This window comes from Schistocerca piceifrons, chromosome 1 (genome assembly GCF_021461385.2).
Source record: "Schistocerca piceifrons isolate TAMUIC-IGC-003096 chromosome 1, iqSchPice1.1, whole genome shotgun sequence".
Taxonomy (NCBI): Eukaryota; Metazoa; Arthropoda; class Insecta; order Orthoptera; family Acrididae; genus Schistocerca; species Schistocerca piceifrons.
In genome coordinates this window covers 656,631,781-656,646,859 of record NC_060138.1, presented here as the reverse complement: position 1 = coordinate 656,646,859, position 15,079 = coordinate 656,631,781, and the positions used below count along the sequence as shown (strand labels likewise).

The 15,079-nt window shown below is 37.9% G+C and overlaps 1 protein-coding gene across 5 annotated transcripts in view; it reads right to left on the bottom strand.

Annotated features, from left to right (window-relative positions):
* The window catches only part of LOC124786517, a 196,657-nt gene that overhangs the window by 163,478 nt on the left and 18,100 nt on the right, over positions 1-15,079 (bottom strand). For all 5 annotated transcript variants that reach the window (XM_047254269.1, XM_047254271.1, XM_047254274.1 and 2 more), the window contains exon 3: positions 4,296-4,343. In XM_047254269.1, the coding sequence (XP_047110225.1) occupies positions 4,296-4,343 (48 nt within the window). The remainder of the gene's footprint in view (positions 1-4,295; positions 4,344-15,079) is intronic.

Sequence of the window (15,079 nt, the reverse complement as noted above, 5' to 3'; positions counted from 1 at the left end):
GGTAAAGCTACCTGTATTATTGAGGCAAGTGAGACTGGGTTTAATATTTATGAGGAGAAATTGTTGTTCTCTGTCACTGCATACTATGTCATTTCTTCTCGGTACAAACAACCCGGAAGTGTTAATGGTGTCCCATACGTTGTTCTTATCGTAATAAAATACTTATGTAAATAATGGAGGTAGAAGGTGAGAAATGGCAATAGGAATACAGTAGAAATATGATGAATGGACACTGAAATGCATATTTATCCTTGCATTAACCTGAAGCTCATGGCACTGAATGTTCATTTAAGATAAGTACTAAGGCATTTCACAAGCTGTGCACTTCCTCTCCTTTCCATTTTATTTTATATTTTTGACACTTCAAATATTGGACACCATAATGCTGTGACAAGATATTCATCTTTAATCTCTACTTTTCTCTTTCAGAAAATATTCTGCTCTTCATGTGGAAGATACAGCCTCTGTCTAAAATATAAAGTCAGATCTCAATAACAATATTCTTTGGCAGCAACAAAATATCTGTTGAGATACCTACCACGAACATTTAGCTCTGATGATCTTGTCACTTATTTTTCCACCAGATCATTGAGTGAGCATACCTTAGTATGTTACCAAATAAAAGGAAACAGGTACTGAAATTTACTAAACAATTCGGAATGGTTTTCTTAAGAACTGCAAGTTGTTTTTCGTTGATAACAAATGTGTTGTGTACATCTTGCCCTCCTGTATTTTGATAATACATCTTCAGTCCTCAATTCGTTTTCGTCTATTAATCTTTAAGGTCAGCTTCAGATACGTTTACAATTGCTTTACAATCTCACCCCAAACATTTCAATTAAAATAACAATTTAATAATATCTCTGTCTGTTTAGAAACGAAAACTTTAAAATAATCCACAAACATGCTTCACATATAAATCAAAATTAGCAGCTGGCTGCCAGTAATTGTTTCTATAAACTTACCATGAATTTCTACTCACACAGCACAAGACTCAAGGTACTGTTTACAGTATCATTGTTCCTAGACTTTTATTCTTTCATAATCAGGGTGTATACGTGGACAAGGAAAAAAAATTCCCGGATTTCCCGGTTAAAAATACACTTTCTCCCGGATGAAAATACACTTTTTCCGTGTTAAGCGACAATATATATTCTTCCTCGGCACTGTAAAAGTCATCAATCCTTTGAATGTTTATGGTTTTATATACCGACGTATAATTTCCTGGCACTTTAGAAAAGTAAACTCAGGGGGAAAAACACGTTTTGAAAGACATTTGATGTGCAGCAACATGTACGCTGCATATTTTCGTATTACGAAGGTATAAATTTGAATTCCACCAAATAATGCATGTCACTTTCCGAAGCATTGAAATTGAGATTGCGATGCACTTTTGTAAGCGTCATAGCTCATTCATGTGATCTCGTCAGCTGATGACAGCAATAGGACATGTGATGTAGTCAGCCAATAGCAAGATCACTCTTAAGTAGCGCAAATACACAAATAAAAAGTTAATGGCTTAAATTAATATACATTGCATTCACATATAATATTGGTCTCTAAGATTAATAAGTTGTAAGAGAAGTTAAGCTTCCATATATAATGTTGCCTTTTTTGCGTGTGTTGTACGTTAAGATACACACACAAATGTGCCAGTAAAATTTTTAATAATGACGCAAAAGTCTCATCTTCTGGGCTCTAAATACTTCTAAATGGTCGTCCTCAAAGCGTTGATTTTTAAATGAGAGTCAAACGCTTTGTGATTTAAGAAATTCATTGTACATTCTCGCACATAATTCATCTTGCGTAAAAAGAAATCTGCTTTGAATGTAACGCTTTTCAAACCACCATTCGCAATATTTTCCCGCGTCCTGTTAGAAATAGGTTTGTTTCAGCAGTTGCAAGAAAGCGCTAGATAACTGGCATCACCACACTTGCGCAGCTACGATGGCGCAGGAAGCCCATATGTTCGTACATGTAAAACATTAAAAGATCTTAAATTATGTCATAAAAGAAACAAGACATCAAAGGATACTTCAAGAGTGTCGGGATTTCGCGAACCGTACTGAAGTGCATAATTCAGCTTAAAATGCACATTCGTATATAAATTTTCTTGGAGTACCAGTACTCATGTTTGGTTCCTTATTATAGCATAATGCCATACGTGCACTTGAAATGCAGCGTACAGTTGAAACTAGCCAATAGTGTGAAATTAAACACTTCATTTCAAATAAATTGACTGCCTCAGTAGAAAGGATTCATAAAAGCCAAATCTCTTCAGCAAACCAGCAAAAATAGCTTCATTGTTCTGTAAGGCGATTAATGCTTGACTGTCAAAGGTGGAAATAAAATCTGAAACTATTAACATATTTTAGCCTGCCGTAATTATGCGAACGTATTTTAATTCGTTTGATAGCTCACAGCCACAAAAATCCGTTTTGTCATCATTTAATGTGAGAGCAATAAACGAAGATGAAACAACAAAATCACTGAACATTAACACAGGTCATGTTGAGAAGACCCACCTCCCCACCACAACCCTGACTGCTCTGTGCATCAGCCCCGGATCTACGATATTTCCGAACTGGGGCAATATTAAGTAGTGGCGCCCAGCCACACTTCCGTAACCAGAAGTGGGAGAAGGTACTACTCACACGCGACTCAACTGCGCATGCGCAAGAGCCCACCCGCGACTGCTCAAACGAATCTAATTTAAACAGTTGTCACGTCACGCTCATCGGAGGCAATTTGTTGTTATAAAGCATTGCATAGTGTTCCTAAAGCCTTTGACACACATTACTGTTGGCAGGCGCTTGTATGAGCACTGTTTTGTTGTTGTATACTGCACATTTCCTTTGCAACTTAAGTTTTATTTTCGTTTCTCTCCACTTTCCCCATTCATGTTTTGTTGCTGCAGTATCATTCTGCAGTAGCGGGATACAATAATATCCTTTGTTAGACTACTGGTTCTTAACAGTCAAAATCACAAAAATTTAACTGAAAACTAAAACAATGAAAAATTACCGGGTTTTTCCTGGTTTTCTCCCGAGTGGAAAAATTCCCGGGTTTTTCCCGGATCGTATACACCCTGATAATATATGTGACAACTCCGCCTTCAAAACGTTCATATTGTCCTTGGGAGGGGGGGAGTAACAGTTTTCACTTCAAGTCAGATAGTGAAAAACTAGTTGCAGCCTGGCAGCCATATTGACAAACACAATCAATTCATCAGATTTGTTTTAGAATTATGAATGACTACTACAGACAAAACCAATTGAAGCTGACCCATCAAAAACTTGGGTACGGTCCTCCATCAAAAGAACAAGCAGGTTTCAAGGAAAGTAGAAGCAGTTTGGAAGGATGTTCAGTTAGTCCACTGCCCATGAAGTACGTGTTTAGGTGCAACACTGGATTGCAACCCTAAGCACCGTGAAAACACCAAAGAGAAAGTATCAGCTAAGGATAACAAACTAACTGGAAACAACTGGTCTATATAACCAGAGAGGTTGAGAACTACTCTGGTTAAGACACAGCTGCAGAATATGCTTGCCCTGTGTGGTACAGATCCAGTCATGCTGAACAAGACGACCCTTTTCTGAATGAAACATGCTGGCTCATCACTGCTTGCTTGATACAGACTTCATCTGATAAAAGTTTACTGTGCGACAGGAACAGCTCCATCAGATACTAGAAGAGAAGCTGTGTCCATGAACGAGACATCTAAGATGCTTGTCTCATATGTGCTTCCATTGTATTGATATCAACCTGCCCACCAATGACTGAGACCTGGGAGTAATTTCCTCCATACAGTTGAAAATCTCTATGAACCTCCTCAGACTGTAAGGTTAGGATTATGGCGGGGGGGGGGGGGGGGGGGGGGGGGGGGGGGGGGGGGGGGGCGCGTTAACACTCACCTTGCTGGCTGGATGCTACCAATCTAACATCTCCCCTCAAGTCAACCTGAAAATTGTTAAACAGCCTTCATACTGATATTGGCAGATCCTGACAGAATGTTAAAAGTGGAGTTTTCCCTAGCCCATCTCATCTCTATCAATGTGGTGAAGATCAAACCATAGGCCACTTCATGCACTGAGGCAAGTATCCTTTGAGCTGCATATGCAGCAGCACCACCTAACACCAGTGATTTGGCAAAGTTCTTGGCAGCATGTATGTTGGGGGGGGGTACAGAAAGCAACAGGTAATCCACATTATTAAAGACTTAGCCCCAGAATAAAATTTGTTGAGTTTATAATCCAGTGGCAGTTATGATTGGCACCCTCCTCTTTCCCACTTACCAGCAAATTCCACGGAGTCAGCAGCTGCACATTTTACAAGGTTTCTCCCTGTAACAAGGAAAAGGAAATTCTATGAAATACAACATGTGTGCAAGAGTCCCAGGAATAAGAGTGTTGATTAACAGAAGAAGGAGAATAGACAGCATGTTCAATGAGGATGTCCAGTATATTTAAGATGGCCATCGGGCCAACTACATTAACATAATTTATATTTGTTTCTGAAGCTCACTTCAATAAAACATCTCCCCCCCACCCATCCAGATATGTTTTGACAGTGATGAGCTGCTTCCTGTGGGTATCCATTTCACGATGCAAGTTACTTCAATCTCGAAAATCTTAACTACACTAATAATAATGTAAGGGAGAAATAGATTGCTACTTACCATAAAGATGATAAGTTACATTTCAGACAGGCACAATTAAAAGAAATTAACACACAAGCTTTCGGCCAGTCTTTGTCAGAGAGAGAGAGAGAGAGAGAGAGAGAGAGAGAGAGAGAGAGAGAGACACACACACACACACACACACACACACACACACACACAGAAAGACCACTATCTCTGAGTGATTCAACTGGTGTGTTATCAATACATTTTGCATCTATTCAATTCACTGTGTAATGGATATTATAGAAACACTGGCAAAATAGTAGACTACCACATCCAAAAGATAAGACTTTTTAAATTTTTTACATGTAGCTTTCAAATGCATTTTCTTAAATAATGTTCTTCCAAGGCACGACAGTTTTATGCTCTGGTTATTATACTGCTTTGATTTGGTATTTGTTTAAGTTTGCAGTATAATTATGGTAGGTAGTTTAATAAGATCAGGGTGTTTGTGTCTATGACGATTGTGATTTAGAGGTGTACGGAAAGCTGTTATTAAAATAATTAATGGTCAATTAAACAATTTAAAACTAACATCAAAGCAAGAACTGACTGAAAGCAACAGATTTTTTATAGAGCCTGTTGGCATAAAATGAGTATAGTGGGGTAAAACACTCATGAACAATTTTTTTAAATAAATCCTTTGCTATTAATATGTACCTGAAAATTTTTTCACATGTGTGCATCATCATTTTATACGACGCTGTACTAAAGTTATGTTGGCAACACTTATAACTTGAAAGAAAATCTTTTGTTTGTTTTTTACAACTGACAGAGTAAACAAAACAACTGCTTCAGTTAGTTGTTTACAGTTAACCTGCAAGAACCGAAGTGAAACATTATGGTATGCACATACTGTATGTGTCCATTTTAAGTTTATATTAGTACAGAGATTTAATTTTTAATATTTTGTATGTCAGATGAAGTTTAAGTGGGAGATCAGTTTATGCTGTAAAAGAAACATGAAACATTGAGGTGTTTGTGTGAAAATCCTCCTAAAGTTCAATGCTCTGGGAAAATAACAGTGACATCAAAAGAAGAGGAAAAGTTTGTAGTAGAGGCTCCTGTATTTACAGCCAAGTTGGAGTATCCATTAGAAGAAAAGATTTAAATTTATGGTGTGTAGTTATGTACATCCACTGGGTAGGAAGACACCATTTAAGTATGATATGCCAGTCTACATCTTGACAGTAGGTTTAAAAAAAAAAAAAGCTGGCAAGAGGAAGTCTCAAGGCAAAACTCTGAACCACTGGCACAAGCATGGGCTGAAAGACTAATTTTGTAGTATATGAATTTTTTAAATTATATGAGAAAATTCTTAAGGGCAACAATTTAGCAAACCACCCAAAAAGGATTTTCAACTCTAAACTGGCTTGGGCACAGATCCTACTAAAGGGAAGGTGTTTGTCCCTAAAAGTATGAGGGTAATCTATTCGAGATCAGGTGCTGAAAGACTTTAGTACAGTGTTCTGTTCGTAGGTAGTATATCTGATGAACACTATCCCCCTTGTGTTAGTTTTAAAGGACAAGGAGATTGAAAAACCAGTTCCCATACTCTTTGATGGCTATGGAAGTCATCTCACTTATAACGTAACCTGTGTAGCACGAGAAAATAAAATCATTCTTTAATGTTTTCCACAAAACACCTCTCATGCACTTCACACTTTGGATATTGGTGTATTTGGCCCTTGCATGGAGAGATATTTTAAAGACATGGTACTGTGAGTCATGTCTCATATACGTAGACAAAGCAATTTTTCCAAGCCTTTTAACAGGCAATAAGGGAACAGATGACCCAGAAGTGCAATCTAGCAGTTCACAACATATACTAATTGTAAACAGCCCATCAATTGGAACGCCTAATTTCCTTACATTAAGTCCATCAATTTCTGGAGTAGGCCTAGGTGAAGTTATTCCTTCGCCAATGAAGAAACTAAGACCAGCCATTCTGAATACAATATCACCAAAACAGTCTTCAGATGTCAAAACTCCGCTGGCGAATTGAAAGAAGAAGAGTTCAGGAAGTTTCAGAGAACAAATAAATGTTCAGGACCTTTGTAATAAAGAATGTGATACCATTAAATTTTTGACAAAATGCAAAGGAAAAGGTGAATGTTATGTTTTCTCAGACAAAGACAACATTGAATGGGCTGATGTGGGTCAAATTGCTGACATTGCCTATTCTCGACTACAATGTAAGATTTTTCAGGTTTATGTGAAGTGTTTATGTGAGAATGACTTTGATCAGAAATCAGCAAATGTTTTTATTTGCATAATTCACAGTATATTATATTTTAATAATTTTCGACAGTACATCCCTTATTTTTTATTATACCTACTTTACATACACAGTGGGAACAGGTATAAAACTAAAATGGTAACTCTCTAATAACTAAACAGTTAATTACCCAGTAACATACAATACGGTATTCTGAAACATAAGAAGAATCAAAGAACATTACTGTAAGATGACATAGTTAAAAATGGATTATTTTTATACCTGTTTTAACCCAACAGGCCCTAGAGAAATCTAACAACGGTTTAGAAGTACTGCAAATTAGATTTATGGAAATTGTGCAGAAGTGTCATCTGATTTAAATCCCCACAGAAAAATACAGGATGAGGGAAAGTTGACAAGAATTCAAAACCAAGGAAATGGATGAACTGAAATGGGCTCTTTATTACTGAATTGAAAGAAACATTCTAGTAAACACCAGCTAAGAGAACTGGTATCACACATCTAGTACCTGTGGATTTTGTAGACAGGTGCCCTGGCGCAGAAGTTTGTTAGGAAGTACAAACGAATGGTGGAAGGAACTTCATCTACAACATGGAAGTCATCTATCTAATAAACTTCAATGTTTGAAGTCTGTAGGTGAAATACATCCAATACTCTTTTTATGAAGATTCTAAGATGCTTTTTCACCAATGTGGAATAGTAAAAAGAAAAAAGAATAAAAATTTTTAACAGGCAAACCTGGAGAACGGAGAGTCCTTAATGTAAAGGAATATTCCGAGAAGCTATTATGTCACCTAACAATGGTAAAATTCTTACATGAACCAATAAGTGAGACCCATCTAATGAGAGTATTAACCAATAGAACACCCAAAAAAAATATGGGAGAAAATTAATGGGAAGGAGTGGTCAAAAGATAGTTCAATTGTAAGTTACTTGGAACAATTGGGTATCCGTAGTAAAAAAAAAAGGTCAGATTCACAAATCGAGACTTAACCTCATGAGGGATTGACAGTAAGTGAAAGTACTTGCTACTGCACATTAAAGAAACAAGAAACTGATGAGCCATATAGGGTGTCAAATATCAGGCAAGAAGAAGAACAAGGGTCAGGCCTAACGAAGGGGAACAATGTACAAACAGAATTGTTAAGTTCAGAAAAGGGACTGTATACTGCAGAGCAAATCAAGAGGTATATTGGTGAAATGCAACAACACAAGTTGTCCTGGAGGAACTGCCATCTGTATATCATAATGACTAAACCAATCTTTACATTTTTGTGAGCTCTGTACTGGTTCTTGTTTCATCTTACCAGGAAAGGTTTTCATCTCTTCTGAAAAGTCTTTTACTGACTGTAGTTAAAGTTGTGCTGTTAGTTGGCAGTGAGTTCTCGTAACACGAAACTTTAGCTCGATCCACAAACGATAGCGGTTCACGCAGTTTGAGACAAGGTTCGAAACTGCACTGCTGTCAGTTCCAAGTTACAGTTGCAGTACGTGTCTACATGTGCTTTACACTTGAAAGTGTGTATTCCACAAATTACGTGTCATCCATGACAACTCAAACCAATGGAATAAAATTTCACTAACTAACTAACTTGTTACATCATGTATAATGCTTGCATTGCGGCACAGGTGTGTAGAACAAATCAAAACTCCACCATCATTCATGACTCACATTATAGTGCAAAATATGATAATATAACTGTGTTTCTACAACATATACTAAAATAGACTATTGCCTGCTAATCATTCCAAGATTCTTCCAATGAGAAGAGAAAGTGGAGGAACATGTTCTGTAGGACTCTCAACAATCAAATTAGGGATGTAGCTCCTCTGTCACAACAACTGACTGCTTATACTTAACACTAGAACAGCAGGAGTCAAAATGACCTACCATACTTTTCTTCAGTGTCATACCCAATTTTTTGACTTTATTCATGACATCATATGACTTTCTCCTCTTTATAATGATGTATTAGGATTTTCAAATTATTTATATTTTCTTGGACATTTCTCTCAATGTACCTAGAATGACAGGAGTCAATTTGACATAGCTGTAATTTCTCCTCTGAATATGTATAAATAATCCAAAAATGAAGCTGCAACAATTAGCAATCATGCAGAGTGGTTGCCGCTCCCTGTTGCGTCTGTGTGTGACACACTCCAATCTGCCACAGTTTATACTGTGCAATTCAGGTAATATCACTTGTCCATTGTAATGGGACACCCTTTTCTAACATATCCTTTTTCTTATAGAAGTAGCCGATATCAGGATTAATCCTGAATCTGGTACAGTGAACATTCTCAGCTGTTTGACTGAAAGAGTTTCATTTGATTTTTGTATATGGTGTATTACATTTCAGACTAAAATATATAAAAAGAAATTAATTTGTTATACTCTGTATGTGCGGTTAAAATTATTATTCTTTTAGAAATATTTAGAATCACAAAATTTCTGGTATACTTAAAATTCATATTATTAATTGCACAATCTAATGCTAATTATTAAATTTATTTCTGGATTAATTTATAAAATAATGTTATATCTTGGTGATGATTCTTCTTTTGTCAAGAAAGTTTATAAACTCTTGCTTTGTAAACTCTTTGGAATATTGTGAGTACTGCAGAATGTTAGTAGTAGTGGGCATGCCTCTGATGTAAATACACATTTCTTTTTTTAAAATTTTGTCTGCAACAATGTAATTGATGATTGTATGAAAATAGAGATTGTGAGGTCAGTGTGATACAGAAGAATGGGATAAAATTAAAGAAAATCATAGCAACAGATAATTATTCATCCGTTATTTAGTCTTCAGGAACCCACAATGTTGAAGCAAAATTTCACCCGCAAGAATGTACCCCTAGATGCGATAACTGGAACCAGCAACAATAAGATATAATGAAGAAAAGTAAAAAGTTTTTCTTTTGTATATCTTATGCCTCTCTAAGCTTCTGAAACTAATGAAGACACAAAGAAAAATTTAATAGTGATGTGTGGGAAGGTATGATTATGCCACAAAAGATGTTTTCGAACATATTTCATTAGTGTGGACTTTCTGACGAAGAAGTGTTAGATCTAATTGCAAATTCTGATGATGAATTGGAAATTTACTTCACTGGTGAAGATGAGGATTATGTAACAGAGAAGTGAAGCCACAGGAAACGAGGAGGGATTAATGGAAGAGGATTCAGATACTGATTTGCATCAAATCACCCCTCATTTGTCACAGCAGGCCCAGTTACATACATCTACAAGGACTGGTCACTTGGGATGCACCACAGTTGGGAGAATGCCAGTGTTTCATCTTCTGGAAGAAGGCTGGCTGTGTGCATTCTCCCGGAGAGAGAAAGTCGCATTACTCACTCTTGCCAAAGAGTAGAAGACTCATCAGTACTTAACACCTTTCTTTTTTTGACGAAGCAGTGCTACATCTCCTGAAGAAACACACAGAATCAAATGCCTGAAAGGTACTCAAAAACAATTACTGGACCATGTCACTTGAGCAAATTGACAGCCATCATATATACTCAGGTTGTCATTTGAACAGAAGGTAAGTCTGAGGATATTTTTGATTGCATTCTTGTAAGTCTACTTTCATCAAGGACATTATGCCAACGGACAGATTTCAAGAGCTTCCACATTTTTGTTTTGGTAAAAAAATCAATCCAAACTAAATACCTGCCAGCCAACGAATTTGCTCTTGTATCTGAAATTATGGAAAGCCCATGTAAAACAGTATTTATTCTCACCACCCTGCAGAAAATTTAACAACAGGCAAGCAACTAATACCAAGCAAAACAAAATGCAGATTCACCTTCAGTTATGCCAAACAAACCAGACAGTTATGGCCTCAAATTCTGCATTGCTGCCAGTGTAGCGACAAAGTGTATGTGTAATGCTTTCCCACACCTTGGAAGAGCGGACATGAATAAAGGAACCAATCACTTTGACAGTACTGTTGTTCTTTGTCTTGCGATGCTATTTGTAAGTGAAGGAAGTAATGTGATGATAGACAACTTCTTCATGTTTCTTCAACTTGCCAAGAAGCTCAAAGAAACGAAAACATTAGTTGGTATAATGAACAGGAGCCATTGTGAAATCCCTGATGCGCTGAAGTGACTAAATGCTGACAGGCTTATAGACAGTCATTTTTCCCTTGCTCTATTTGCAAGTGGAACAGGAAAGGAAATGATTAGTAGTAGTAGCAGCAGTAATAGAAGTAATAATAGAAGTAATAGTAGTAGTAGTAGTTGTTTTTGTAGACCACAGTGGCTTGTGAGGTACGAGGGTGGTTTGAAAAGTTCTCAGAATCACCATGAGAGGTCAGCACTAGTGCAACGAGTTGTTCACATGATTTTCACTGGACTGTTGCCTCTAAACACGTGCCATGTCAGTGCTCTTGGAAGACAGCTGTGGCAGACATGGCTCTGTTGTTCCTGCGTAGTGATTTGCGAAGATTGGGGGGGGGATTCAAGATTCGAACAGTGATTAAGTACTTCATAACGAAAGGTATGAAAGCGAAGGACATTCATGCCGATTTCCAGAATACACTTGGGGACTCTGCTCCTTAATACTCAACTGTTACCAAAATTGACAAATGAATTTAAATTTGGTCAGGAGAGCTTAGATGATCTGAAAGGGTATATCACATTTTAACTGAAGAATTAGAAATGAAAAAAATTATCTGCACGGTGGATCAAAAACGTGTGCCGTCGCCATGGCAAAATTACAAGAACTAAGCCACACCTGTCTTATTCACCTGATTTTCTCCATCACAGACTTCCATCTCTTCCCAAAACTGAAAATTTTTCTTGGTGGACGAAGATTCACCACAAACAAAGAATTGATGGCCAGAGTTGACAACTATTTTGTAGACCTGGGGGAAAATCATTTTCGAGATGGGATCAAGGCACTGGAACACTGTTGGACCAAGTGCATTAATCTACAAGGTGACTACATTGAAAAATAAAGTTTCATTGATGTAAGTACTTTTTTTCTATTGTGTTCCAGAACTTTTCAAACCACCCTCGTATCTACGTAGATGTATACACGCCACCTCCCACCACCACTACCACACAGATTGAATCATGGCTTATACAGAGGAAAGAAGAGTACGCTGCATGCTGTAGTAGCAACAAGCAAAGAAGGAAAAAAGAAATGTGAAACCACAACATTCTACATTGAAACGAAGTGTTGGGAAGACATGGTTTAACAAATAACCCAGAAATATACTACAAAGGTGACCGATGTGTGTCATCTACATCATTTTGGACATTGCAATAAACGCATTGTTCATCTACAAATAAGAAAATGGGAAAGAAGACCTTCATACATCAGTTATCATGTGAACTTATGGGATTGAAAGAATAATAGACAAAAGAACAGGATAGGTGATCAAATTATCTAGAAGGCAGAAGTAGTGTCACATCAGGCTCTGTATAGGCAAAAAGACTTGTGAGAATTGTGTAAGTGCTACAAAACTGTTTGGGAAACATGCATCTAAAACAAACTACCTGTGCTAAGTGTGTCTAAGTTTTGAGTAAAAAGTGCAACAAAGCTGTGTGTAGAACACATGTGAATACAGTATAGACTGTGTCTACAACATGTGCCTAGAATGTTCTATAAATAGTTAAATGTATTAAAGTCTACAGCTTAGGAAATTTCTTAGCAAGAGCATCGATAAATTAGTAAGATATTATTTTGATGAAATAAATAAGTAATGTATTAAGTTAAATAATTATTATTGATTCAGTTCGCAAAACAGTAGGTATTTACACACACTAAAATGGTCTGCTGCAGACAAATACAGAAGTATTGTATGTGACGTAAAAATGACCATTTTAAGTATGTCAATCACCCACCACTCTGGCATCAATGTGATTATCCACTGAGTTAGGTTTCTCCACGCAGTAACATTTTGCACAATTTTTATATTTGGATAATTTATAAGGACAGGTTTTGTAATCATTTGAAATTATATTTATTGTCTGTGTATAGGTTAATCCAGTTAAGCACTAATAATCCGGGTAGACCTCAGTTTTACAGATCTTACGACAGTTAATGACCTTCACTAAAAGTGGTCAATGAGGAGTAACACGTCCAAATATGGTATGTTAAGGATCTCCAGTTCTTTCGTATGGGGAGAAAAGTGAGGGCAAGCCTCATAGCTATACACTTTTTCTACTTTTCTGTGGAATCTGAACTGATACCCAACCAAAAGTATTTACCAATTTACCACAATAACTAACACAAAACAAATTGAACAAGGCTTAAAGGATAAAGCATCAGGAGAGAGAGAGAGAGAGAGAGAGAGAGAGAGAGAGAGAGAGAGAGAGAGAGAGAGAGAGAGGGGGGGGGGGAGGAGAGAGAGAGAGAGGGGGGGGGGGGAGAGAGAGAGAGAGAGAGAGAGAGAGAGAGAGAGAGAGAGAGAGAGAGAGAGAGAGAGAGAGAGAGGGGGGGGGGGAGGGGGCGGGAGAGAGAGAGAGAGAGAGAGAGAGAGGGAGAGAGGGAGAGAGGGAGAGAGGGAGAGAGGGAGAGAGGGGAGAGAGGGAGAGAGGGAGAGAGGGAGAGAGGGAGAGGAGGGAGAGAGGGAGAGAGGGAGAGAGGGAGAGAGGGAGAGAGGGAGAGAGGGAGAGAGGGAGAGAGGGAGAGAGGGAGAGAGGGAGAGAGGGAGAGAGGGAGGAGAGGGAGAGAGGGAGAGAGGGAGAGAGGGAGAGAGGGAGAGAGGGAGAGAGGGAGAGAGGGAGAGAGGGAGAGAGAGGGAATGTCTTCAATGATTTCCGTAGCAGAAGATAATCAGATCTTTCACAGAACCCAAAGAAATTCTGGTCACATGTAAATGCAAGTAAAGGCTGTTAGAGGGAGGACAGAGCTGAAATGCTTAAACCAGTTTTCAATGTTCCTTTACAAAAGAAAATCCAGGAGAACTGCCTGAATTTAATCCTCGTACATCTGAAAATATGAATGAAATAAGTATTAGTGTCAGCAGAGTTCAGAAACAGTTTAAATTGTTAAAATTGAATGAAGCTCCAGGGCCTGATGGAATGCATCAGATTCTATACTGAATTTGTGACTGGGTTAGCCCCTTTTTTAAACTATAATCTATCATGTTGTTGTTGTTGTTGTGGTCTTCAGTCCTGAGACTGGTTTGATGCAGCTCTCCATGCTGCTCTATCCTGTGCAAGCTTCTTCATCTCCCAGTACCTACTGCAACCTACATCCTTCTGAATCTGCTTAGTGTATTTATCTCTTGGTCTCCCTCTACGATTTTTACCCTCCACGCTGCCCTCCAATGCTAAATTTGTGATCCTTGATGCCTCAGAACATGTCCTACCAACCGATCCCTTTTTCTAGTCAAGTTGTGCCACAAACTTCTCTTCTCCCAATCCTATTCAATACCTCCTCATTAGTTACGTGATCTACCCACCTGATCTTCAGTATTCTTCTGTAGCACCACATTTCGAAAGCTTCTATTCTCTTCTCGTCCAAACTAGTTATCGTCCATGTTTCACTTCCATACATGGCTATACTCCATACAAATAAAAAAACTGTACCACGTCCTTGGGGGGAAAAAAGCACAGGTCACACCTGTCTACCAGAACGGTAGTAGAAGTGACCCCCACAAAACTATCGCTCAGTATGCTTGACATCAATTCGTTTTAGAACCTTCGAAAATATTCTGTGCTAAAACATAATGAGGTATCTAGAACAAATTGAACTCCTCAATGCCAACCAGCATGGATTCTGAAAACATTGTTCATGTAAAATCCAACTCACACTTTTCTCACAACATCCTGAAATCTTTGGATCAAGGTAGTAAGCTAGAAGCAGTATTTCTTGATTTCCAAAAAGCATTTGACTCAGTACCACACCTGTGCTTCCTGTCAAAAGTCTGCTCATATGGGTATCAAGCTAAATTTGTGACTGGATTAAGGACTTTTTGGTAGGGCAGACAAAACATGTTACCATGGATGGCAAGTCATCGTCAGATGAAGTAACTTCAGGTGAGGACCACTTGCTGTTCATGTTTTATATTAATGACAATGCAGACAACAATAGTAACCACAGGCTTCTTGCAGCTGATGCAGTTATCTAGTGAAGTACTGTCTGAAAGAAGCTGCAAAATATTCAGTTAGATCTTTCAAGATATCAGTATGGGGGC